Source organism: Myotis lucifugus, unplaced genomic scaffold (genome assembly GCF_000147115.1).
Source record: "Myotis lucifugus unplaced genomic scaffold, Myoluc2.0 scaffold_40, whole genome shotgun sequence".
NCBI lineage: Eukaryota > Metazoa > Chordata > Mammalia > Chiroptera > Vespertilionidae > Myotis > Myotis lucifugus.
Window position 1 is genome coordinate 654,045 of NW_005871088.1, and position 25,985 is coordinate 680,029.

Below are 25,985 nucleotides of genomic sequence, written 5' to 3' on the forward strand. Positions count from 1 at the left end.
TCTCCAGGCTTCGCAGACGCACTCGAGCGGCGGGTCCGAGGCCGGCGTGCGCGGAGGCTGGGCGGGCAGCCTGAGTGGCGGCCGTAGCGCAGGTAAGGCGGGCAGGCCTGCCCTTGGGACCGGCCGCGGCTGCAACGTCCCCGGTCCCCGGTCCCAGCCCTGCCCGGGGGCGAGAGCGTGAGCGCCGCTCCGCTGGGCTCGCGGTCACGGGTGGGGCGGCCGGAGCCCCACCCAGGTGCCCCCCCACCCCCGGCTCGACCGTGCGGACAGGAGTGGGGCGAGGGAAGGGGACCAGGGCCAGAGCCCGACAGGTGAGGGGTACCTGGGTTGCGCCCAAAATGCGGACCCGAGGAGGGACATTCCGGGTGGGTGGGGGGAGTCAGACAAGGTCTGTGCAGGCAGGTGGGGGCTGAAGTTGGCACGTCCCTATGGGTGTGTGCGTGTGTGAGAAAGGGAGCACGATGGGGCCTGATGACCGCCCCCCCCCCATAGGCTGCCGTGGGGTGTGGCCCTGGGCGTGGCTGGCCCTCTTTCCCAGTCGAGGTCCCAGTTCCACTGAAAATTCGGTGGCCAGCGTGGTGGGAGGGGAGGTTGGGGTAGGCTGCCCCTGCAATGGGGGGAGGGGAGGGAACCGGGCTGGGCGCTGCCTGGCCCTCCGCCCCAAGGTAGGGGTGGGGGGCTTTGTTCTTCTCACTCTTCTTTCCAAACCCCAGCCTGGACTCCTGGGAACTCCCCTCCGAGACTGCACCAGGATCGGGGTCTCCTCCCCAGAGGCGCAGGGTGCGCCTGGAGCCTCAGTTTCTGAAGGCTCTTGTGAGATGGGCCTGGGCGCCCACCGGCGCGCCTGTGCACATGGTTGTAGGATGTGGGTCCACCAGGTAGAGGCGTGGGAGGGAGGGCATCACTGGCTCAAGGCCAGGGATTCTAGAAAGCGAGATGCTCGGCTCAGGCCCTATCCCTACCCACTGCAGTTCTCTTGCCCGTTGCAAAGTCTTCCTGCCCCTGTTTGGTTATGGGAGGGTCCACAATTCCTATCACCCCCTTCCTCAGGCAGATTTTGGGAGTCTCTTGGTTGGCAGGGATGGCAAGGAACACCTAGCACAACCTGCTGCCCCCTACAGGATATCTGGAGCCCCGCCCATCACTCGGTGGCAGGCCTAGGGCCATCTGCCCCCTCAAGAAGGGGAGGCTTTGCATCCCCCTCCACTAGGTGCCCTCCTTCCAGTTAACTCCACCCAGAAGGCAGGGGCTTCTGGGCAGCCCAGTGCCATCTCTGCTGACTCATGTGAATAATCCAATCCGCCTTTCTTCTCATAAAGTGTCTCTGAGCCTCATCTTTCTTGTCCCCTGTCGGGTGGCTGGGGCAGGGGCCTGCCTGGGGCCTCTCGCCTCTGGCCAGCTTCTGACTGTAGGCAATGGGACTGAGCCGGGCCTGCCTCTCACCTGGCACAAGCGCCCGTGCAGCGCCAGCACGTGCACCCCTGGGCTCCTGAGCCTTCGGGGCTCTTAGGTGTTTGTGACCACATGGGGAGCTCAGGTCAGGGCTGGCACCCTCAGCTCCTGGCCATTTTTCTCTGCTGCATCCTAGTCTCTTTCCATACTTATTTCTGTCTGTGTGTGTGCGATCCCAAAGGTGGTACATCTCGTTGTGGTGGTGCACTTGAATTATACAGAAAAGAACAAAAGAAATTAAGAATCACTGGGGATCTGATCACCCAGAGAGAAACCCGCTCGGCACACCCCAGCCTCCATCTCCTTGGTTCGCTACAACCTGCTCCTGGGAGGTTACTCCACCAGTGGCCAGACCCATGCAGAGCACCGAGTGGGCACACAGCAACCTGAGGCGGCGGGCCCCTCCCTGTGCAGTAATGAGCTCCTCCCTGCCCGACCACTCAGTGGCCCATGGGCTGGGCTGCTCACTGCCAAGTGCCCTCTTGGGCCGGCTCACGGCTGCCCAGGGAAAAGCCAGTAATGAACCAGACTGACACTGTCTTCGTCCTCGGGGGGCACAAATTGGCTTTCCCTTTTTCTTTGTGACTATCTGAAGGGGAAAGGGAGGCGCGGAGTAAGGAAGGGCCCGCTCCAGCAGACAGGAGCACCCAGGCTGCGCTCCCATCGGCCTCTTCCTGCCGCTGGGGAGGGTGCCTTCCATGCCATGTGCTTGGGCAAGACTGGCTGGGGAGGGTGGAGGAGGCGGCCCCTGGGCCATACCTGCCACTCCCCAGGCGAGTGGCTCCAGATCCTCAGGCCCTTCCTGGCATTTGAGTGTCAGCCTTCTTGGCTATCACAGAGGGCACGGGCTCCTTAATCTTTTAAGGTCCCTTTCAAGCAAACTGGTCCTTGTTGCTACTTTGAATGACAACAGCTGGAAAGAAGTCCTTCTGGGTCATTCTTCTGGGCAGCGAGGGTCATGTGTTCTTGCAGAGCCGCCCAGCCTCCAGAAGAGCCAAGGCGAAGGTGTGATAGAAGCGTTTTCTGGATCTCCTTCCTGGGCTAAAGGTTGAAACAGCTCGGGGTGCCAGGAGGGGTGTGGGAGCCCTGACCCTAGGAAGAAACCTGTCTCTGGAGAAGAAAGAAATAGAGGTGGGGTCCCTGTGCAGAGATGGGCATCCCAGCAAACTGCCCTGCCCACAGGGCCCCTTCTGAGCCCCAGGGGCCCCGCCCTATCCTGTGATTCAGACAATGGGGGAGACCAGGTATCTGAATCCCCCCTTCTAGGGTTCCAAAGCTGGCTGCTGCATTTGCCCTGTCTCCTCCTCCCCTCATTGAGAAGGAGGGGTTTGGTCCCTGGGTGGGGCCCTGGGCCATTCCTGGGCCCCCCTTTTTGTTCCCCCCCCCCCAGCTCTCAGTCACCCACCTTTCCACTCCCCCCCCCACATCACCTTTCCCCTCCCAGCTCAGTTGGAGTTTCACTGTGGGGAGTGCACTACTCCCTTCTCCCCCCACTTGCCTCTGCCTTCCTCCGCCCCCCCCCCATAGGTGCCCTGGGTTCCACCTCTCAGCTTCTCCTTTTGTCTAGCTTCTCCCTCTGTTCCTCTCCCCTCCTGCCTCACCTCCTCTCCATGTCTTGCTCTTGATTAAACTTGGCCCCTCTGAACTCTGAGCCACGGCTTCAGGTTGGGCTCAGACCTCCCTTGGGGGCCTCGTCTGACCTGGAGGGTGGACAGGGGCAGGCACCTGGTCACCTCCACCCAGAGGGTGGGGGAGGGGGGGGAAGGTTAGCAGGGCCGGCCTGCTTTCTCCCCCGATATCAACAGGATCTTTGTGGCTTCCTAAAGGCTGCAGAGAGGGAGGAGCCTGGAGGGCGGGGGAGTTCCTCGGCAGGGGCAGGGGCAGGGTCTGGACTGCTGGTCTTTCCAGAAGCCACGGAGGGAGCACCCAGCCACCGTTCTGACAATCTTTGGCCCTAAACCCAGTAAGGACAGCCGTGCTGGCCTTGGAAGGGGTGGAGCAGGAGGCTAAGAGCGTCCTGGGCTTTGCACACTCGGCCATGCAGTCCTGCTGGGCTGTTCCTCTTGAAGGGAGGTTATGAGTCCCAAGGAGCCTCCTCCCCTCAGCTCTCTGGGCTAAAACATTCAGAGGCGGACACACTGGGGCAGGGCAGCAGGGCTGGAGGTTTGTATAGGAGGGTGGCTTTGGGCGTGTGAGTGTGTGCTTATTCCTATTTGCATGTGTGGGGATCATATATCTGGTTGCATGTGTGCATTCGTGTGTGTGTGTGTGTGTGTGTGTATGTGTATGCGTGTGAGAGAGAGCATGCGCACACAGATCCTCCTCTGCCCACATGAGTCCCCTCAGATGCCCCTACTGGGCCTGTGCTAGGAAGGGGCGGGCCTGATGATGGTGGCTGCAGAGGCTGCCATGATGTGGGGTTTCCCGTTTGGGGTGTCCTCTGGCCCCTCCCCTGGCCTCCTGCCTTCATGCCTTAGGAATGCCTGGGACGACAGAGGCTCCATTGTCCGCCCCCAGTCTTCCTGTGCCCCCTCTGCCCTTTAACCCATTGGGAGTGGGGAGCCCTGAGGGGGCTGGAGGGGCCTGGCAGTGTCTGAGCCGTTTCTAGGCACCCGATTCCCCCCCCCCCCGCCCCAGGGCATCCCAGGGCTGGTGGGTCTGAGCAGGAGGCACGGGCTGGTGCCTCTTGCTGCCGGCTGGGCCCCCCTTGCCTCTCCATTTTGCTTAGTACCTTCCCACATGGCCTGCCTGCTCTGCAGCCTTCTCTCCCCTCTAGTCCTGGAGGCAGGCCCTGCCCATGATAGGAACAGGATGTACATCCCCCCTCTGGCCTAGTCCCCAAGGCCCAAGTTCATTTCTCAGGTCAGGGGGTTTCTGGTCTGGCTCAGAGTCCAGAGCCAGAGAAGGCTTGGAGAGGGTGGGGATGCAGCTCTTAGTCTGTGGGCGCCAGTTTCCCCAACTGCGCATGGGATACTTGGCTGAACTGCTGGCATTCTAGGAGTCTGGGAGGCCAGAGTCTTGGCCTCTACTCCACTGGGCCTCAGTTTCCCCTTCTGCACAGGGAGTCAATGCTGTCCCGAAGCCCTGACTGGTAGTCAAAGCCTCTGTGAGGAGGCCTTGGGACCTTTGGTGTCAAGAAAGGGGCCAGAGCAACCCAGCATTTTGGATAACGGGAGGGGCCCAAGGAACCCAGGCTGCCCTGAGTTGAAAGGGGAAAGGAATTTGCCTTCTTGTGGACGGGCGGCCTCCTGGGATGGGCGGTCAGGTAAAAGCCAAGGCCGAGGGATGGGATGGTTCCTGCTCGGTGCCGAGGGTCACATCCTACTTACGCGTGGCTTCCTCCTGAGATTTCCCTCCCGGCTTCCCACATTTGCTTGCCATCTGCCTAGCAAATTAGGCCCTTCTCCAGGGTGCAGGATGGCTTGGAGGCCATTCTCCTCCAGGCTCCTGGCCCCCTGGGAACACATGCTGGGAAGCCGAGGCCCTGAGAGATGAGCTGGCACCCAGGGGAAGCCGCTGCCCCATCGAGAACCCCACCCCTGCTGAGCATCAGTGACCTTGGACATGGTACTCTGGTTCTCTGCGCCTCAGTTTCCTCATCTGTAAAATGGGGATGATAGCACATCCGTCCCACACGGCGATTTTAAGGGTTAAATGAGCGATGTGTGTGAAAGTGTCCCTGTGTGTAAGAGTCCCTGGCATGTCGTAAGTGCTGTCTATGAATTTACTCAATAAAATGGGGCAGCTGACTGTGACATGGGGGTGGGGAGCAGGGGGTATAGAGAAAAGCTGTCCCTGCCACTGATGGTGAGATTCCGCCTTCCTCCCCCAGTGTAGACTGTTCTCTCTGCTCCTCCACAAAGGGTTAAGCTCTGTCCCACCCCTTCCTCATCCTTTAAGGAGAATGGTCCTTTACAGGTAAGCTGTGGTTGCCTTGGAGACCTCAGCCTTGTAGGGGCTGAGGGTGTACTCTGGTGGGGGTGTCCTTCGGGAGGGGCGAGACGGGGGCACAGAAGAGGAAACAGCCGTTCTGTAAGACTTCCAGGCCCCCAGGAACCTGCGGGGGCTCCCACCCGTCAGCCTCCTTTATATATTATCTAAATAACCCATTAGGCTGCAGTAAGCTTTCCTCTAGGCTTCCCCCATCTCTGCCAGCGGAGGGAGCTGGGCTCCATCTCCATGGAAACCCGCCAGCCACAGCCTGGGGGGGAGGGCGAGAAGGAGACTTAAAGGAACACAGTGCATGGGATGTAGGTGACACCCGCACCCTCATGTACGTGCCGACAGGCTCCAAGGCCCCCTCCAGTCCTGTTGAGGTGACAACCCAGGCATGCATGTCACCACACAGGCCCCCCAGACCTACAAATATGCAGGCGTCATACCCACACTTTGACCGTCTCACACACCTGGGGCACTGAGCCCCCAGCCCTGCCCCCATTCAGGTCTGCCAGGTCATGGGGCACTGCCATTCTCAACAGACACTGGGCTGGAGGACCTTTGTGCTACTTATCCCTTGGGCAGGTGCATTTCCATCAGATGGGAGGGGCAGAGAGGACAAGGCATGCAGGGCACCCTTAAAGGTTCTCGGGGTGCAGGGGGCAAGCCACCCCAGGGCTCAGCCTGGCTCCATGTCCTTGCAAGTCTCCCCCAGCCAGTGGACAGAGGCCAGAGGAGAGCAGTTCCAGAGGCCCCGTGGGGCCAGGGTATGGCCAGGGACCGGGCCCCTCCCTGCAGGCTCCAGCGGGCCTGACCTTGCCAACCTCATCCACTTCAGTTCCTGCCACACCCTTTCCCTCTGCCTGCCTGTGAGAGGTGCGTGAGGCCCCAGGGGAGGATGGGTTCCCAGCTGGACCCACTGGGGAGCAGCCTGCCTTTGTTGTGCCCTCCCCCAGCACATGCAGTGGGTGCACATCCGGGTGCACATCCGGACTCTCACTGTTGTGCCTGTGGACTCCTTGGGCACCCCCCACCCCCAGCCAGGTGGCTGCTCATTCTGCCTTAGCCACAATCTCGGAAGAATCCACTGTGGTCCTCCGGGTGCTTCTTCCTCCCCCTCTTCAGGGGGCCCACCTGCTCCCTGAGTGCCGGCCGCCAGTGGCTCATTCATCTCGTCTTACTACCACACCCTTGCTCCAGTGTCACAAGTGGCCGGGACCTGCTGCTCTGTCTCTGTTGTCGTTGTGGGCTTTGTTTGTCTCTGACGCTGGCTCACAGCTTCTCTGCTCCACCCTGCCCATCAGTCCAGCCTGACGTCCCAGCCCCAAAAGGCCCCCTCCTCTGACTCAGGTTCATCTCCTCTCCTCCTTCCCCGCCCCTTGCCTGGTGCATCCCCCAGGGTCCAGGACTTGGACCACTAAGCCTGTTTTTTCTCTCTCTCTCTCTCTCTCTCTCTCTCTCTCTCTCTCTCTCTCTCACACACACACACACACACACACACACACACACACACACACGCACACACACACATACACACACACCCCTCTCACTCCTTGCTGGCCACTTCTCATCAGTGCTTTCTGCAGCTGCCTCCCACCCTTTGTACTCCTTTCCCCTCTCCTCTTCCTTTCCCTGCTGCCTGGGTCTCTGTTTCTCCATTTCTTCATCTTGGAAACCGGGGTGGTCCAGCATCTGTCTTTGTCTTCCATTCCCTCCCCCAGCCCCACATCTCAGCCTCTCCAGCTCCCTCCTGCCTCTTTCTCGCCCTGTCTGTCACCCTTCAGTCTTCCCCAGTCTGCCCCACCTTCACAGACATGGCCTTGGCTCCATCTGTACACCAGCTTGTGGAATACTCCCCCCCTCCCCTGCCCCTGGAGGTGCTGATGGGGGGTGGGGGGCCCGCTGAGCTGACAACCTGAGCTGCTTGCTCTGTAATTGCCAGAGGAATGGTGAGAGATCAGAGACCCAGCAGCAGTGGGAGGAGAGGAGGGAGAGCTGCCAGCTGTCAGGGAGCCTCAACCTGGCTCCTGCCTGGCTCTGAGCGCCTGGGAAGGTGGCGAGTTGGTTGGCAAATACCAGGAGACTAAAAGGGGTTGGGTGTGAGACTGTGGGGCATGCCAGGGATTTGGGGGGATGGAATTTCCCCTGTGTATATGCCCGGGGTATATATGCCACGCCCATTGTGGGAGCCTAGATTTGGAGGACAAATGGAGGGGCTGGCATGACGGGGAATGTCATTCCAGCAAATGGAGCACTTGGGCCACCGAGTGCAGGAAGGTCCTTCTTTGATTGTTTTTTCTCGCTTCTCCCTTCCCTCCCCCTCCTAAGACCAGAGCGCTCAGAGCTCCCAAGGCTGCTGTTTGATCGCCTGCCCTCTGATCTGAGTCTCCTACTGCTTCCTACAGGCCTTGAAGTTGAGGCCTGGGGCCCACCCTGCTTGCACTGGCTTTCTTGGGGAAGGAGGGGGTGGATCAGGTCTGCTCTTGCTCCTCCCTTCTGGGCCCCAGCTCAGCTCTTGCAAGTTGGGAATTGGCTATGTGTTTGCCACTTCCTCTCCAAGTCATTCCCTTGGCCTTCAGCCCATCCTCATTGACCCACTCTGGTGCTTCTCCGCCTCCCCCTCCCCCTCCCCCTGCAGCATTGGGTGGGGGAGTCTGAGAGCTCCAAGCTGACTGCTATTCACCGCCATCTATTTTCCTTGCCCATTCCCCAAAGTCTGTTGCATTTGTTACTCTTCGTGGGTCACCTTACACAAAACCAATTTGTGGCTCCTGGTAGCCTCCTGACAAAGTCTAGATATCTTAGCACAGCATTCCAGGTCTCCCCACCTACCCTTCTGGCATCCTGGATGAAGCTTGGTCTCACCCTTGGTAAGGTCCTAACTGGTATGGGTTTGGCGAGGCATCCAGAATTCGGACTCCAGTCTCCAACCTCTCAGCCGCCCAGCATCCTGCTCTTGCCCACTTGCACTTCCATCACTTGCCTCTCTCACACCTTTTTCTGTTTGGAGTCAAAGTGGTCTGTCTTCTTGGGAGTCTGTTTCCTCTTCAGAAGCTGGGCCTGCCAAGCACTGAAGAGGTGTCAGAAGCACTGTCCCAGAGCTTTCCCTGACCCCTGACCTGACCCTGGCTTGGAGCATCTGGAAGTGGGGAGGCCACAGTCGCCTCTATTGCCCCCTGGGGGCCTGAGGGACAGCGGAGAGGTGCTTTCCTCCTCCCCTCCCTCCCTCCGGTCACTTCCTGAGGTCAGGCTTTCTTCCCCCTTTGTTCATTTCCCTCAACCTATTCTGTGCAATGCAGCTTCTTTGGGCCCCTTTCCTTCCTTCCCTGTCTCCACTTTCTAAGCCCCCCAGGCCAGAACAGCATTCAGTGATCAGTAGGCTCTGAAACCCATACCAATGAGACTGCAACAAGAGTTCTTCTCTACATATGTGTGCACCCGTGCTTGTGGGTGCATACAAAAATAGCAGACATGAAAATTTATCCCCCACAGGCACAGACACACAAGAAAACAAGCACATGCTCCTGAGTGCAGCCCCCTCCCAGAAAAGACACAAATGTTCTGCATGCACACACACAGCCACATAAATACTGATGTGCACATTTGGCTACATGCAGATCCACACCCACACTCATGCCCAGGGGCACCTGCTTCCTGGCACATGAAGTCATACATGATAACAACATGCACAGAGCAGCCTGTGGCATGCCCAGGGGAGCTGATTGGGGCAACAAGTTGGTGATGGAGAGGCAGTTAATGGGAAAGGCAAATAGGAGCGGGGAGGGGGCCTGAGGAGCAGGGAATGAAAAGCAACCTGGAGGCCCAGCCAGTGCTTAGTCTCTTCGAAGTTGGGGGGGTGGGGAGGGATGGGGGAAGTCGATCGGCAGCGGGCGGGGCTAGGGGCGGGGCCAAGAGCCCTGGCTCGCCCAGATGTTTGTAACTAACAACCATCCGTTTTCTCTTCTCTCCTCCCCCACCTTTCCTTCCATCCTCCCCTCTCCCAGTGCCCCCACCCCCAGTTCCCGCCCCGAGCCGTCCACTAGCCCTCTTCCCACCAGGCCGAGCCTGAACCGAGTCCGGCGGCTGTGCCGTACCGCCGGCGCCGCCTGGAAGATGGCCGTGGCGCTGCGGTACTTGTGGCCTCTCCTCCTTTGCAGCCCCTGCCTGTTCATCCAGATCCCTGATGAATGTGAGTAGCTAGAGGGAGCCTTGGCGCCTCCCTTCACCACCACGCTTGACTCCTCTTTATTTTCTAATTCCTCACCTTCTCCCGGTTCCGGACCCTTACCCCTTTACCCCCTCATCCCTTCTTTCTTGGGCATGGAGTGGGCAGGAGGTACCCAGGACGTTGGGTACCTTTGGAGAGAACAGAATGGAAGGCACAGGGTGTGTCAGCACCATGGACAGGGAGCAGAGGCACGGGCGGGTCTGGGGAAAATTCAGCACCACGGACAGAGAGTTCGGCGCTGGGCCTCCTCTGTGCCATCCCTGGATCCACCCCACCTCTCCACATCCCCCTCCCCCAGGGGTGTGGCAGGTGGGTGGGAAAATGGGTCTCAACTAGCTTGTGCAAAGGCCTGGATTCAAATCTTGACCCCACTTCTAATTTGGGGATTCTCATCTTGGACCCATGTAGCCCTATGAACTGAGACAGGAAAAGACACCTTGCAAAGGCCCAGCAGGCTTCTGGTGCTAATGATTTAATGCATAGTTATTTGGTGGGTCTGGGAGGTGGGGCTGCTGGAACATTACATTTGTGGGGGATCACAGGTAGGTGCGGGGGTGTTTGGGATTGGAACTAGAGGGTTGTGACTGAACATGAGTATTTTTGTATGCCTGTGAGTTGGACAGGCTGTATATTTGTATGTGTGGATGTCTGTGGCTATGATTGAGTAAGTGTGGTTCTTGAGTGTGATTCCTGAGTGTGGTTTTGATTTCCTATATGGGTAAGCTTGTGAGTCCCCAGAACTGTTATTTATTGGTCAGGTATGTGAAGGTCTGTAGGTATTTGCCTGTTAATATTTGATTGTAGTGAATTGTGTGTGGGTGTGAGTGGGGCTGCATGTGAGTCCCTGTTTGTGTGTGAGGGAGTATGTTACTGTGATGGTTTTTTCTCCTGAGTGTGAGCAGGAGTTGTAAACACTGCTGTAAGTGGCTTTTGGGCTTCAGTGAAGAGCATTTCACAGGGTAGCATTTGTGTATCTTGAGCCTGCTCCTTCCATAGCTCCAATCCCTTTGCCCTTTACTTTGCCACCTTTGTCTCTGAACCTGGATCTGGGGGAGGCCAGTGTCCCTGAGAGATGAGCTGGGAGCTAAGAGTGAGAAAGAGTGTCCATTCCAGGAATGGGGCAGGGGCCAAAGGAGGTGGGCTTAGAAGGCACTTGGCATTGGGGAGCAGCAGGGGTTTAGAGGAGGTGGAGGGGGGGCTGGCAGAACAAAGGTTGGGGATGCCCCCTTAGATACACACATGGAGGTCCATGCAGTCACACCTATGCAGACTCCCCCAGCTACAGATGCACATGGACTCACACATGGGCAGACACAGACAAGCCACCTGAACCCAGCCAGGCACAGAGATACAGAAGGGGCAGAGACCCCGAGAGGACACATAAGAGGCACACAGACTTGCATACATGTGCACACACACAAAAATGAGGGGTTTAGACACAAAGGAACAGTCATCCACACAGACACAGAGGCAGGCGTACAACACAAAATTGTGCACTGAAGGCAAGCATGCACACACACAGCCTTCAGATGTACTCCGGCAAGACACACCCCTATACAAATATACTGGCGGACACAAACATACTGCAGTACACCCCAGGGCATCCACATGTGCTGGTCTCACACTTTTGCACATTTACACACATACTCATCCTCCTTCCCTCTCCATCTCCTCTCAGTTGCTTTTTAGGCCTTACCCTGCGTATCCGCCCACCCTGCTACCACATGGGCTGGGCCATCTGGCCAGGTGCATCTGTGTGTGGAGAGGCAGGGAGAATTTGGAGAAAGGCAGGAGCAAGGAAAGAGAAGTAGGCCAAAGACCATGGCAGGTCCGAGGCTGCCCTGGCCATTGGCCTGCACTTGGTATTAACCTCGATATAATATGGCCTCCAGCCCAAGCTTGCTCCCCAGCCATACCAGGCCCCTTTGTTTCTTCCTGCTTTCCCCACCCAGTCCATTTTCCCTATCCTGTAGTCCCTGTCATTGTCTCTTGCTCTTGGGCTGCCTGCACTTGCCCCTCCCCAGCTCAGGGCTCTCTGCAGTGTCCCCAGGGAGCCCCCTCCTCTCTCCTGGGGACCCTCACGCTGAGGTCTTCTGCAGACACAAAGCTTTCAGAAGCAGCCAACTGCTCCCTTCCCCGCCCTGCCTGCCCTCTCTCTCTCTCTCTCTCTCTCCTCCTTCTTCACAGCCACCCCGGCCAGTGCTGGGCTGAGTCCTGCAGCTGGGCAGCGACTCTGGCCTCGGCGTCAGGGAGCTTGGTGGCAGACTGGCAGGAAGGAAGGGGAGAAAACGAGGGCTATGTCAGCCCTGCAGGCGATAGAAACTCAGATGGAAACTGCAGGGCCTTTGGGAGGGCTTTGCAGGGAGGGGGAAGCTGGGCTCTGAAGGCTGGGCCTGGGTAATTGAAAACACTGAGCCCTGCTAATTGGATTAGGAGGGAAGTGGGCTGGAGCAGGGGAGGGTGCATTGGCCCTGGGCTGTCTGCCTCCCAGCCTCCCAAGGCATCCTGGGTGGGGTGGGAGTCAGTTCTGCAGGCCCTGTCAGGCAGATGCAAGCATCTTATCCAAAGGGCACTCCTTTTAAAGGCACGGATTTCTCTCCCCCTGCCCTCTGGCACTGAGGCCTGGGCAATGCCCCACCCCTAAAGCAGTGATCTTGGCTCTGTCCTGTCCTGGGTCTTGACGTGCCACAGCTCCAGCCCAGGATGTGCCTCCTCCGTCATGTTACGCTGCCTCTCCCACCCTCCCCTTGCCCAGGGGGTCTGCCCATGCTTATTTCTCCCCATGCCATCGGGCCCCCTGCTGGGACTGTGTGTCAGCATTTCTCTCCGCTTTCTCCCTTGCTGCCTGGATTTCTCAGATGAAGGACAACACGGTAAGTTGGGGAAGGGTGAGAGTGTTTGCCAGAAGGCCAGGGAGAGAGGGAAAGAGGGGTGCCAGCATGTCCCCCTCCCCCTCTCCCTCCTCCTCTCCCTGTGTGCCATGTGCCCTGTGCTGGTTACTGTCTTTTATATATATATATTTTTTTCCTTTTTTTTCAATTTTCAGAGAGGAAGAGAGAGGGATAGAGAGATAGGAACAATGACGAGAGAGATAAACCTCAATTGGCTGCCTCCTGCACGCCCCTCACTGGGGATGGAGGCTGCAACCTGGTCATGTGCCCTGACCAGGAATCAAACCGTGACCTCCTGGTTCATAGGTTGATACTCAACCACTGAGCCACGCCGGCCAGGCTGGTTGCTGTCTTTTCTGGCCCTTGGGTTCTTGTCCCACTGACTCAGGCTGGAGGCCCACCTCAGCCTCTCCCTCTCCTTGTCTCTCACCAGTGTCGGCTGTCTTTGTTCTGTCACTGCCCTGGCCTGGCTTTTCTCCATCACTCTTGCCGTTTTTTTCTGGTGCTCTGTTCTCTCTGATCCTCTCTCTCCCTGTGAGGGGTTTTCCCTTCTGGGTTTCTGTGTCCTTGGTTTTGTTCTGTCTGTTTCTTCCACTCTCTTTGGCTTCATCTCTCTCTTTGGGGCATCTTACTTTGTAACCTTTGTTGCTGTTTTCTCTCTGTTCTGTCTCTTTCTATATTTGTTCTGTGTCCCTTTCTCTTTTTTCATGTCCCACAAGCCTATGGCCAAGCTATTTGGTCTCTCTAGCTTGTCCTAACTCTTCCCCCACCCTCATGGCCCTGGGGCCTCTAGCGGCTCCAGACCCTGCCTCTCTCGTGATGGGATGGGGGTTGAGGCCATGATGTCATCCTTACCACCACTGTCCCCATCCTGTCCCCAGTGATGGAGCCACCTGTCATCACAGAACAGTCTCCACGGCGCCTGGTTGTCTTCCCCACAGACGAGATCAGCCTGAAGTGTGAGGCCAGTGGCAAACCCGAAGTGATGTGAGTGACCTTCACCTCTGAGCCCTGTTGTTGACCATTGACCTCAACTTCTGATTTTTTAAAAAAAAATATTTTTATTGATTTCAGAGATGGAGAGAGAGAGAGAGAGAATGGTGAGAGAGAATCATTGATTGGCTGCCTCCTGCACGCCCCACCCCACATTGGGGATTGAGCCCACAACCTGGGCATGTGTCCCGACCTGGAATTGAACTGTGACCACCTGGTTCACAGGTCGACGCTCAACCACTGAGCCATGCTGGCTGGGCTGACTTCAACTTCTAGTCCTCAGACCTCCCAACTTCTGAACCAAAAAGCCCCAGATTTCCCATATCACCCTTGGTCCTGGTCCCATCCCAGCCTATCCCAGGGGCTCCTGGTTGCTACTGCCCTTGCCTCCAGCCTAGTCCAGCTCCTGACATAGGTTCCAGGGCCTCAGTCCTCTGAGCCCTTTTCTGTCTACAGGTTCCGCTGGAGCCGGGATGGCATCCACTTCAATCCCAACGAGGAACTGGATGTGACGGTGAAACAGGCACCCCACTCGGGCTCCTTCACCATCGCTGGCAACAACAGCAACTTTGCCCAGAGGTTCCAGGGCACCTATCGTTGCTTCGCCAGCAATGACCTGGGCACCGCCATGTCCCACGAGATCCAGCTCATGGCTGAGGGTGCGAGGCACTGCAGGGACAGGGGAAAGGCCTGGGACACATGGCAGGGTCCCTGACCAAGTCTCAGGGACCTTGTGTGGGAGCTTGTTGGCTTGTTGGCTGGGTGGGTGGAGGGTTGATGCTCTGCCTGCATTGTCCCTCCCTCTGCCTGCCCTGTCTGTCTGAGTCATTGCCTGGGCTTGAGCTTCTGTCCCCTCTCCATGTCTGCAGTCCCATTTGTTTCTCCACCACTCTTGGGTCATCTCTCTCACTTCCCTCACCACTGTCTCCTTCCCTCTGCTTCCCCTCCTCCCTCTCCCCTGCTCCTTCTCCCCACCTCCAACCTGGCCTCTCTGGCTCTGCCTTTATCTGTGTCGCCCTTTCCCTGGGGTTTTCCCTCTGCATTCCGTCCTCCCTGAGCTTTCTGCCTCCCAAGCTGGCTTCTCCTCTCTCTGCCCCTCCGGTTACCTTGGGAACCGTTGCCATGGTTTCTGTGTCAGGATGATGGAAGGGTCTGTGATTCCCGCATCCCTCCACAGCTCCCCTCCCCCACTGCTGCACCTCAGGCTCCCCCCACCCATCCTTGTCCTGTCCTGGGGGTGGGAACTGAGAATTGTGGAGGGTTAACCCTTTACAGCCATCTGGCCAGCCCATCCTCTCCTGCATGGAGTGCCGGTCTCAGCCCTGAGCCCAGAAAGGACCCAAAGTCTCTGCCTCCTTTTATGTGACCTTGCTCATGGTCTGGCCCTCTCACACCCTCAGCCTTCCCTCCGCCTTTCCTCCACCCTGACCTGCCTTGACCAGGAGGAGAGTGGGGACTCATCGTGCCGGCCTCTCTGTCCCTTCTAGGTGCTCCCAAGTGGCCAAAGGAGACGGTGAAACCTGTCGAGGTAGAGGAAGGGGAGTCGGTGATTCTGCCTTGCCACCCTCCACCCAGTGCAGAGCCTCTGCGGATCTACTGGATGAACAGCAGTGGGTGCCCACGAAGGGCAGCCGCCTGGGGTGGGCGTGCCAGTGGTCACGTCTTCCTGGACGGAGGTCCTGACCTCTGCCTCCTCGACCCCCACCCCCGCAGAGATCATGCACATCAAACAGGATGAGAGGGTGACAATGGGCCAGAATGGCAACCTCTACTTCGCCAACGTGCTCACCTCGGACAACCACTCAGACTACATCTGCCATGCCCACTTCCCTGGCACTCGGACAATCATTCAAAAGGAACCCATTGACCTCCGGGTCAAAGCCAGTGAGTCCCAAATGATCTGACATGCCCGCACTCCTCTGTGACCCTCAGGCCTGGCCCATTTGCTAGATCGGAAGACCTCAATCTTCCTCGAGGACAGCTTGGCTCCACCTCAACCCTCCCCAGACCCCTTCCTGGGTGGCAAGAGCAGAGAAAGGGTCTCCCTTCAGCAGAGAATGAAACAGATCCCAGGGGCTCGTCCCGGTGTCCAGAGTCACCCACTCCCTTGCTCCTTCCTCACAGCCAACAGCATGATCGACAGGAAGCCGCGCCTGCTCTTCCCTACCAATGCCAGCAGCCACCTGGTGGCCTTGCAGGGGCAGCCACTGGTCCTGGAGTGCATCGCCGAGGGCTTGTGAGTCTAGGAGCCCGGGGTGGGGTTGGGCAGGGTCTCTGCTGAGGCGCGGGGCTCAGCAGCCCTGTCCTCTCTCCCCTCCACTCTCCTCCTTGGCCTCCCTGCACTGTGCCCTGGGCAGCCCCACGCCCACCATCAAGTGGCTGCGTCCAAGTGGCCCCATGCCAGCCGACCGAGTCACCTACCAGAACCACAACAAGACTCTGCACCTGCTGAACGTGGGCGAGGAGGACGATGGCGAGTACCGTTGCGTGGCTGAGAACTCCCTAGGCAGTGACCGGCATGCCTACTACGTCACCGTGGAAGGTATGGTGCCTCTGCGAGGCTTAACCCCTGCCCGGTTGCAAGGCTCCCAAGAATGGGGCTCCATTGAGGTAGCTCAGCTGGTTAGAGCATCGTCCTGTTATGCCAAGGTTGCGGGTTCAATCCCTGATCAGGGCACATATAAGAATCAACAATGAATGCATAAAATAGGTAGAACAACATCTCTCTCTCTCTCTCTCTCATCAATTTCAAAAAGAAAGAATCAGAAAATTTTGAAAGAAAAATAAAGAATGACCTCTGGGGACCGAAGTTTGTGATGTCACTGTCACGGAGGGGGGTGGGGGGGAGGCATTGGGAGAGCTGGCTGAGGCTGCGGGCTCAGGGCGGCTCTCCCCTTCTCTGCAGCTGCCCCATACTGGCTGCATAAGCCCCAGAGCCGTTTGTATGGGCCAGGGGAGACTGCCCGCCTGGACTGCCAAGTGCAGGGTAGGCCCGAACCAGAGGTCACCTGGAGAATCAACGGCATCCCCGTGGAGGGTGAGAGCATGGGGAGCCCTAGGGGATGGGGGAGGAAGAGGAGGGAGGGGAGGGGACTCAGCGTGGCTCACTGCCCTGCCCTGGCCTGTGGACCCACCTGCCGCACGCACAGAACTGCTGGCCAAGGACCAGAAGTACCGGATCCAGCATGGAGCCCTGATCCTGAGCAACGTGCAGCCCAGCGACACGATGGTGACCCAGTGCGAGGCCCGCAACCGGCACGGGCTCCTGCTGGCCAATGCGTACATCTATGTTGTCCGTGAGTGCCAGCAAGCTAGGCCCCCTCCCCTCTCCTCTGTGCCTCACAACTGCCAGTCTGTCCCTGTAGCCCACCAGCTGACAGCCAGCAGCTGGTTTGTGTACCACCGCTGCCTTCCTTCTCTTGGGGCCCTTCAGCCCATCTCTCGCTTATCCTCACAACAGCAGGGCAGGGAGACTGAGGAAGCAGCCTCAGAGAGCGTTCTGGCTCATCCCATGTCACCCTGGCCAGGACATGCCCAAGGCCAGCATGGTGGCTCCTCTCCTGGAGCCTCAGGGAAGATGGGGGCTAGGCCAGGAAGGGGTGGACTGTCAGTGGGGGCTCGAATGATTGGTAAAACTTGGGCGGCTAGGATAGGGAGACACATCTAAGGCCAAGAGAGGCTCAGCCTGGTGGGGGCCTGAGCTGGGCACAGGGAAGCCTGATGGGTAGAGCTCCCCTGCGGAGCCCTGAATCTGCCCCCACCACCACCCCCGCACTGTCTCCCAGAGCTGCCAGCCAAGATCCTGACCCCAGACAATGAGACCTACTTGGCAGTCGAGGGCAGCACTGCCTACCTTCTGTGCAAGGTCTTTGGAGCCCCTGTGCCCAGCGTCCAGTGGTAAGTGCTCCCACTCGGCAGGGGTGGTCTGAGCCATCTTCTGGCCTAGGGAGACAGGGAGGGCAGGGAGCGCATGGCTGGGGTCTGAGCCAGGTCCCCCACCCCCGGCTTGTGCCAGGCTGGACAAGGAAGGAAAGACGGTGCTACAAGACGAGCGCTTCTTCCCCTACACCAATGGGACCCTGGGCATTCGAGACCTCCAGGCCAACGACACAGGACACTATTTCTGCCAGGCTGCCAATGACCAAAACAATGTAACCATCGTGGCGAACCTGCAGGTCAAAGGTCAGGTGACCCCCCTCCCCATGTGTTTAGCACCTCCAGGAGGGATGGTCAGGGACTCTGGAGGACACCAGAGTGACCCTCCCTTCCCATCATTGCCTTCAGATGCCACTCGGATCACACAGGGGCCCCAGAGCACAATCAAGAAGAAAGGCTCCAGGGTGACATTCACCTGCCAGGCCACCTTTGACCCCTCCTTGCAGCAGAGCATCACCTGGCGTAGAGATGGTCGCAGCCTCCAGGAGCCTGGGGACAGTGACAAGTGCGGGCCCAGTGGAAGGGGGCAGTGTGGGAAAAGCAGAATGTCCAGACCTGGCTTCATCCAGGGGGGGAGCACCCCTACTTTGAGGGAGAAGGTTCTGGCAGGAGGGGGGAGGAAGGGAGCAGAGCACAGATGGTAGAGAGAGGGGTGGGTCCATTGGGAGCATAAGGACAAGCATCCCTCCCTCACCTTCCCAGGTACTTCATAGAGGACGGGCACCTGGTCATCCACAGCCTGGACTACAGCGACCAGGGCAACTACAGCTGCGTGGCCAGCACGAAGCTGGATGTGGTGGAAAGCAGGGCGGAGCTCCAGGTGGTGGGTGAGTCCTGGGGGGAGCGGGCAGCAGGCTTGTGGCCTGAAGGCCTGGGGGGCACCAGGCCTTGGAGCACAGGGGCCCAGGTTCACATGACAGGGCCCTTTTGAGCTGGGGGTCTGATCTTTGGGCTCGAGCATGGGCCGGAAAACCCACCCTCCGTGGCCCTCAGGGAGCCCCGGGCCGGTGCCACAGCTGGAGCTGTCCGATCGTCACCTGCTGAAGCAAAGCCAGGTGCGCCTGTCCTGGAGCCCCGCTGACGACCACAACGCCCCCATTGAGAGTAAGAGGCCCGAGCATGATGCCACTCACCTCCCCCACTGCCACCCCCGCTAGCCCTCCCTCCTCCCGGGGCCCTGGCTCCATGACTGCACCTCACTGGGGCTCAGGGTTCCTCATGCAAGTCCCAGAATGCCAGTGGCCTTGGGCACTCCCTCCCTCGGCCCAAGCCAGACTTGGACCCCCATTACCCGTCCCCATGCCACACGCTGATAACTCTACTGCGATTCACTCCTTTTTGCAGAGTATGACATTGAATTTGAAGACAAGGAGATGGCTCCTGAGAAATGGTACAGTCTGGGCAAGGTGCCTGGAAACCAGACCTCCACCACCCTCAAGTTGTCACCCTATGTCCACTACACCTTTAGAGTTACCGCCATCAACAAATATGGCCCTGGGGAGCCCAGCCCGGCCTCTGAGACTGTGGTCACACCCGAGGCAGGTGAGCCACTTGGGAGGGGTCTCAGATGCAGGGTCCCCAGGCTCTGCAAGCAGGGCCCGCAGAGGGGATTGTACCCAAGTCCTCTGCTTTCTGGTTTTCAGAGGGACCTGGGGGGTGGGGTTCCCTCAGGGCTAATGGCCAGAATGGGCCATTCCTTCCTTGGTCCTCTGACCTTCTCTGCCTCGGCAGGGACCCCACAGCATTGATGTCTTTTTTAAAGCTTTTTTAAAAACTATGTCTTATTGATTTCAGAGAGAGGAAGGGAGAGGGAGAGAGAGATAGAAACATCAATGATGAAAGAGGAATCATTGATCGGCTGCCTCCTGCATGACCCACACTGGGGATCGAGCTTGCAACCTGGGCATGTGCCGTGATAGAGAATCAAACCGTGACTTCCTGGTTCTTGGGTCGATGCTCAACCCCTGAGCCATGTCAGCTGGGCCCCAGCATTGATGTATTAACAACACATTACTTTCCAGCCCCAGAGAAGAACCCCGTGGACGTGAAGGGGGAAGGGAACGAGACCAACAATATGGTCATCACTTGGAAGGTGAGGGGGCCTGGGCTGAGCTCGCCCCGGGACATCATGCCAGGACCCACATGTTTGCCGATCCCCTGGCTGTGCTAAGGACCAGAGGATGATGGGATGTGAGGCTGGGTCACAGGTGAGGGTGTGTCACAGGAGGGGACTGCTCTTGGCTGACCAGCTCCTGTTCTGCTCGCCCCCTACAGCCACTCAAGTGGATGGACTGGAACGCCCCCCAGGTTCAGTACCGTGTCCAGTGGCGCCCTCAGGGGACGCGAGGGGCCTGGCAGGAACAGATCGTGAGCGACCCCTTCTTGGTGGTGTCCAACACCTCCACCTTTGTGCCCTATGAGATCAAGGTCCAGACGATCAACAGCCAGGGCAAGGGCCCCGAGCCCCAGGTCACCATTGGCTACTCTGGGGAAGACTGTGAGTAGCGGGTGTGGAGCCCGCATGTGCCTTCACAGCCCATTCCCCTCCCAGCCCCTACCTCTCAATAGCGCATTTCATAGGAGTAAGAATATTCTATTGTCTTACGTAACCAAAGTGCCATTGCGAAAGTCCAGAGATTTACCATCGACACAATACATTTCTCTAGTTGGCAGTCAATATTCCAGTTGTACTAGTCAGTGCTGTCTTTCCCCCAGCCCAGGGTCCAGTCCAGGGTGTAGTCCAGGGTCCACTCCAGGGTCCAGTCCAGGATCTAGTCCAGGCTCTAGTCAGGGTCCAGTCCAGGGTCCAGTCCAGGATCCAGTCCAGGGTCTAGTCAGCATCCAGTCCAGGGTCCAGTCAGCATCCAGTCCAGGGTCCAGTTAGGATCCAGTCCAGGGTCCAGTCAGGATCCAGTCCAGGGTCCAGTCAGCATCCAGTCCAGGGTCCAGTCCAGGATCCAGTCCAGGGTCTAGTCAGGGTCCAGTCAGCATCCAGTCCAGGGTCCAGTCAGGATCCAGTCCAGGGTCCAGTCAGCATCCAGTCCAGGGTCCAGTCAGCATCCAGTCCAGGGTCCAGTCCAGGATCCAGTCCAGGGTCTAGTCAGGGTCCAGTCAGCATCCAGTCCAGGGTCCAGTCAGCATCCAGTCCAGGGTCCATTCCAGGGTGCAGTCAGGATCCAGTCCAAGGTCCAGTCCAGGGTCCAGTCAGCATCCAGTCCAGGGTCCAGTTAGAATCCAGTCCAGGGTCCAGTCCAGGATCCAGTCAAGGGTCTAGTCAGGATCTAGTCCAGGGTCCAGTCAGCATCCAGTCCAGGGTTCAGTCAGGATCCAGTCCAGGGTCCAGTCCAGGGTGCAGTCTAGGATCCCACACGGGGTCCTGCTGCTTTCCTTCCCTTGAATTGAAACATGAGATGTTCGCTTTGATCATCCAGTCAAGATCTTCTCTGGTTACTCCTCCGTGTAGTTACTGTTTTCAACTAATAAACAGTCTGCAGAGAGAGACAGACCCCTGCTGCCCCTCAACTGCCTGCCCCCCATAGAGCTTCCAAATCCATCCCCACCCCCCACCCCGAGGGAGGGTTCTGGACTGGCCTCAGGATGCCACAGGCCCTCATCCATGTTACTGGCTGCTTCCAGATCCCCAGGCAAAACCTAAGCTGGAAGACATCAAAATTCTCAACGCGAGCACCGTGCTGGTCAAGTGGTGGCCTGTGGATCCAGCCCAGGTCAAGGGCCACCTCCGCGGATACAATGTAAGGGTCCGAGGTGTGGGAGGTGGGGCGATCCCTGGGGTGAGGGGTGAGGCCACCAAGAGTGAGAGAAGATTGGAGGGGGCCCCTGCCACCTGCCAGCTGCTCTTCTGGAAGCCCTTGGGTTGTGAGGAAAGGGTCCCCGTTGAGGGCAGTGGGTAGCATGTTACCCGGGGGTCACTGTGGGATCTCCTGTCCGCCTACAGTTGACATACTCGTGGGAGGGCAGTCCGAGGAGGCACAGCAAGCGGCACATCCCCGAAAGCCACGTGGTGGTGGTACCCGCCAACACCACCAGCACCGTCCTGGATGGCCTGCGGCCCTACAGCTCCTATCACCTGGAGTTGCGGGCTTTTAACAGCCGGGGCTTGGGGCCCCCCAGCAAGACAACCTTCAGCACCCCAGAGGGAGGTGAGGTTTGCACTCCGTGCCCCTGTCCCGGCCCCTCCTCGCTGTCCCAGGGCGAGCCTGGGCGAGGACCTGCTGCTCGTCTCTGTGCCCTGCAGTGCCCGGCCCCCCGGAGGCATTGCACCTGGAGTGCCAGTCCGACACCAGCCTCTTGCTGCACTGGCAGCCTCCGTTCAGCCACAACGGCGTGCTCACTGGCTACGTGCTGTCCTGCCTGCCACGTATGGATGTCGGGGGCTCAGAGGCCCAGCCCAGCCTGAGCGGGAGCTGGAGGGGAACTGGGGTGTGGGTAGGGCTGTCTGCCAGGGCTCACTCCCTCCCCGCCTATCCTTGCAGTGGGTGACGGGGGCGAGGAGCAATTGTCCTTCAACCTCTCGGACCCCGAGCTGCGGTCGTACAACCTGACCAACCTTAGCCCGCACCTGCAGTACCGCTTCCAGCTGCAGGCCACCACGAAGCAGGGCCCTGGCGAGGCCATTACACGGGAAGGAGGCACCAAGACCTTAACTGGTAAGGCGGAGGGCTGAGGAGGCCCTGTCAGGCAGCCAGGCCCAGGAGGGCGGACCTTGAGCTGCCTCGAGGTCCCACACCCTCCTCTCGCTCCCCCAGGGACCTCAGATTTTGGTGACGTCTCGACCACAGTCGGCGAGAATTACAGCGTGGTCTCCTGGGTCCCCAAGGAGGGCCAGTGCAACTTCGGGTTCCAGATCTTGTTCAAACCCCTGAGTGGTGAGCACGCATGAGGCCTCTGGGGGGAGAAGGAGCTCTGGGCCCAGAGGGGCTGGGGATGGTGTGGAGCAAGGTGCTGCCCGGGACTCCCACGCATCCCTGCTGCCCTCTCGCTCCTGCAGATGAGAAAATGGATGCTATCCCGCCGCAGTATGTCAGCTACAACCAGAGGTCCTACACACAGTGGGACTTGCAGCCGGGTACTAACTACCAGATCCAACTGCTCAAGGAGGCGGTGCTCTTGCACGAAACATTTGTGACGACCAACGGCACTGGTGAGGCCCCAGGGAGCTCGGGGCACCACACAGTTAGCTGCCCTCTGTCCCCAGCTCAGCCACCACCACCTTAGGCCCTATGGGCTCCTCTCTCCTCCCAGAATCTGGGTGCCCCTTGGCCCATGATGGAGAAGTCCAGGCCTCTGAAACAGCCCATTTTAGTATCCTTCTGTTTTAACTGTTTCTAAGGCAGTCATTTTCTCAGAAGGTTTTCCTCCCTGCCCCCTGCTCTCCAGAGAGTGCCCCCTCTCGCGTCAATTACACGCACCCCTCGTCTGGCCGGTGTGGCTCAGTGGTTGAGCGTCGACCTATGAAGCAGGAGGTCACGGTTCGATTCCCGGTCAGGGCATGTGCCTGGGTTGCAGGCTCCATCCCCAGTGTGGGGCGTGCAGGAGGCAGCCGATCCATGATTCTCTCTCATCATTGATGTTGATGTGTCTATCCCTCTCTCCCTTCCTCTCTGAAATCAATAAATTACAGGCTAGGAGCTGTAGGGCCCTCAGCCCCCAGCTGGTCCTCTGGTGTCTGTGGGCCAGGCCTGCTGCTGCCCCTACCCATTCCTTGAGGGCAGAGGGTTGTGACAATAGTGAGGCCCGCACACAAGGCCATGAACCTGGGAGCATTGGCTTGGGCTGCGGGGCTGCAGCACCCGGGGGCTCTGTCTCACCCGGACCCTCACCGGACCGGACCCTCCCCCTCAGGCCGAGTGAGACTCCCTCCCCCCGGCTTTACCACTGAGGGCTGGTTCATCGGTTTCGTCAGCGCCATCATCCTCTTGCTCCTCATCTTGCTCATCCTCTGCTTTATCAAGCGCAGCAAGGGTGGCAAGTACTCAGGTAACCCTGACCCTGGGCCACCCTGTGTCCCTTTCACAAGTCCCCCTGGGTCCCTGAGCCCCTGGCAGGACGGCATGGGCATGTTGGGGGGCAGGCAGGGGCCCAGAGCAAATGGCAGCCGTGTAGGGTGACAGGTACACCCTTAAAAGTTTCCTGGCTTCTGAGAGCTGCTGAGACAGTGCTGGGGGCGCTCAGAGCACAGAGGGGGGGCCTGGCCTGTGTCTCCTGCTTGGGGGTGGGGCCCATTGTCCAGGGAGAGGCTGGGCCGGAGAAGCAGTCAGCTCCTCTCTGTGTCTTCAGTAAAAGACAAGGAGGACACCCAGGTGGACTCTGAGGCCCGGCCGATGAAGGACGAGACCTTCGGCGAGTACAGGTGAGCTGGGGTGGGAGCACTGCCGGCCAGCTGCCCAGCACCGCCCTCGCTTTCGTATCTGACGCTGTCTCTCTCTCTTCTCTGTGCTGCTGGGTGACATCAGGTCCCTGGAGAGGTAAGGCAGGGGTGGTGGGAAGATACTGTCAGACCCTGATGGCAGGGACCCCCCCCCCCCCGGGACAGTATGTGCTGAGAAGAGCCGGGGCCCTGTCTGCCAGGCTCTGAGCTCCCCCAGCCTCTGACCTGGCAGCTCCCTGCTTCAGGGACAAGCCAACCCCTCCAGCTCCTCTTCCACACACTGACACCCAGCTTCCAGGCCTGGCCGTCACCTTCCCAGCTCCCTCACTCTGGGCTCTGCAAGGGCTGACAGCTGCCTAGGGGTCTGGCTCATCTACAGACAAGGAGCCAGGCCCCATGAGCCCTCAGGCTAAACGCATCTGCCAGGATTCCGGGTATCTCACGCCTTGCCCTTCTGCGGGTGTGCATGCCACTAGCCCTCATGGATGTATGTCAAGGATGCGAACCTGTCCCCATTGCATTCAGAGCAAATGGAAGGCAGACAGAGCCTGGGCCACTGGGGCCCCACCAGGCCTCCCAGCCAGGCCTCCTCCTTCAGGCCAGCACCTGCCGGGCCCGCCTGGGCAGCCTCCCACTCCCCCCCTCCCCCACTGCCCTCTGCCCCTGCAGCGACAACGAGGAGAAGGCCTTCAGCAGCCAGCCATCCCTCAATGGAAACATCAAGACCCTGGGCAGTGATGACAGCCTGGCTGACTATGGGGGCAGCGTGGATGTCCAGTTCAACGAGGACGGCTCCTTCATTGGCCAGTACAGCGGCAAGAAGGAGAAGGAGGCAGCAGGAGGCAATGACAGCTCGGGGGCTGCCTCCCCCATCAACCCCACAGGGACCCTGGAGTAGTGGGGTCCAGCCCGGCGAGGCAGGTGGGGTGCAGCCCAGGGCCGGGCCGCAGGGGAGTCGGAGGCCAAGACCCCCGGCCCGATGCCCGTTCTGGGTCCCTGACCTCTGGACCGAGGCCCCTCCCTGTCTCCACCAGGCCTCGCCCCACTCTCTGGCCCTGAGCCTGTGGGAGGCTTGAGTTGGGAGCAGGAGAGAGGAGTTCACTGCCTGACCCCCTTTTGATTACCCGCACCCCACTTTATTGCCAAAACCCAGCTGCACTCCTTGCTGGACACACACTGCTTTGCTCCAGCTCGGGGGGCCGGCTGATCACTCGCACGTCAGGAGCCTTCAGGTGCTGCCTCGCCAGCCTTGGGCAGACGGAGGCTGAGCTGGCCCGGGAGGGGAAGCGGGGACGGTCCCGGAGGGGTCTCCCAGATGCTGCCTGGTGGGACCTCCTCAGGACCACGATTGACACTCATCCCCAGCCACTCCTTGGCCAGCTTGGCTGGGACTGAGGATGGAATTCGGTGTCCCCACCATCTGCTCCCTTTTCTTTGCCATCTCTGCTCCAACCAGGGTGGGGGCTGGGTAAACTGGTTCTGGGTGCAGAGGAGGCCATCAGGGGGGCCCAGAGTCCCCACGCGCCAGTATCACCCTCCTCCCGCCGCCCACCCCACCCTGCGGCTGGCTTTCAGGAGCTCCATTACACACGCTGCCTTCGGTACCCACCAGACAACATCCAAGTGGCCTCCATCACTGCCAGGGTGCGGGGCGGGTACAGCTCCTCCCCACTCCCCGTGGCCCCCGCCTCTCCCAGCCGCTACCACACTCTAGGACCCCTTAGCAGCCCCGCACCCCCAGTCTGAACACTTTCCCCCCTCGGCCTTTCCCTCTGCCCACCTTGGGAATGTAAATACACCGTGACTTTGAAAATTCCTAGCCTTGCCCTTTCCCCATATGCCACTAGTGTGTAGGCAGATGTCTGAGTCTCTAGGTGGTTTCTAGGTTTTCTAGCAATTAGCTTTGATCCCATCCCAGGAAAAATTCAAACAGCCAACAAACAGGAAAGATGGGTTCTCCCAGCTCTGCTGTGCTCCTGCCGGCAGCCCCATCTCCCTGTCTGCCTTTGCTTGGTCTGTTGATAAGCCCAGTACAAAAAAGTCTATATATATATGTATATAAATATCAGAATTATAACAGGCAAATAAAAACCTGGAAACGAAGAGGAACTGTTGTCATTTTGCCGAGCACAACTTCCCTGCCTGCCCTTCCAGGCCTTGC

General features: G+C 59.0%; 1 protein-coding gene across 4 annotated transcripts; it reads left to right on the top strand.

Moving 5' to 3' along the window:
- The first annotated feature begins 15 nt into the window (after nucleotides 1-15).
- On the top strand, nucleotides 16-25,930 carry L1CAM (L1 cell adhesion molecule). 4 transcript variants are annotated; one of them, XM_023753001.1, is made up of 28 exons: nucleotides 16-92; nucleotides 9,393-9,577; nucleotides 13,389-13,494; nucleotides 13,957-14,159; nucleotides 14,988-15,110; nucleotides 15,214-15,384; nucleotides 15,625-15,736; nucleotides 15,858-16,042; nucleotides 16,406-16,537; nucleotides 16,650-16,796; nucleotides 17,286-17,397; nucleotides 17,516-17,682; nucleotides 17,785-17,941; nucleotides 18,139-18,263; nucleotides 18,430-18,540; nucleotides 18,781-18,978; nucleotides 19,458-19,528; nucleotides 19,711-19,933; nucleotides 21,073-21,188; nucleotides 21,392-21,596; nucleotides 21,692-21,814; nucleotides 21,930-22,103; nucleotides 22,203-22,322; nucleotides 22,445-22,597; nucleotides 23,299-23,433; nucleotides 23,734-23,806; nucleotides 23,910-23,921; nucleotides 24,494-25,930. In XM_023753001.1, exons 2-28 carry the CDS (start codon nucleotides 9,502-9,504, stop codon nucleotides 24,720-24,722), a joined length of 3,759 nt encoding a protein of 1,252 aa, XP_023608769.1. In that variant the 5' UTR covers nucleotides 16-92; nucleotides 9,393-9,501; the 3' UTR covers nucleotides 24,723-25,930. The 4 variants fall into 4 exon arrangements, with proteins under 4 accessions (XP_023608769.1, XP_023608770.1, XP_023608771.1 ...); XM_023753002.1 differs by lacking the exon at nucleotides 23,910-23,921; XM_023753003.1 differs by lacking the exon at nucleotides 23,299-23,433.
- Nucleotides 25,931-25,985: the final 55 nt, after the last annotated feature.

Bases quoted from the DNA above. Each gene is read 5' to 3' on its own strand.
- L1CAM (XM_023753001.1), top strand. From the start codon at position 9,502: ATGGCCGTGGCGCTGCGGTACTTGTGGCCTCTCCTCCTTTGCAGCCCC. The intron at 15,385-15,624 runs GTGAGTCCCAAA...CCTTCCTCACAG, and splicing joins TGACCTCCGGGTCAAAGCCA to CCAACAGCATGATCGACAGG. The intron at 18,979-19,457 runs GTGAGCCACTTG...ATTACTTTCCAG, and splicing joins TGTGGTCACACCCGAGGCAG to CCCCAGAGAAGAACCCCGTG.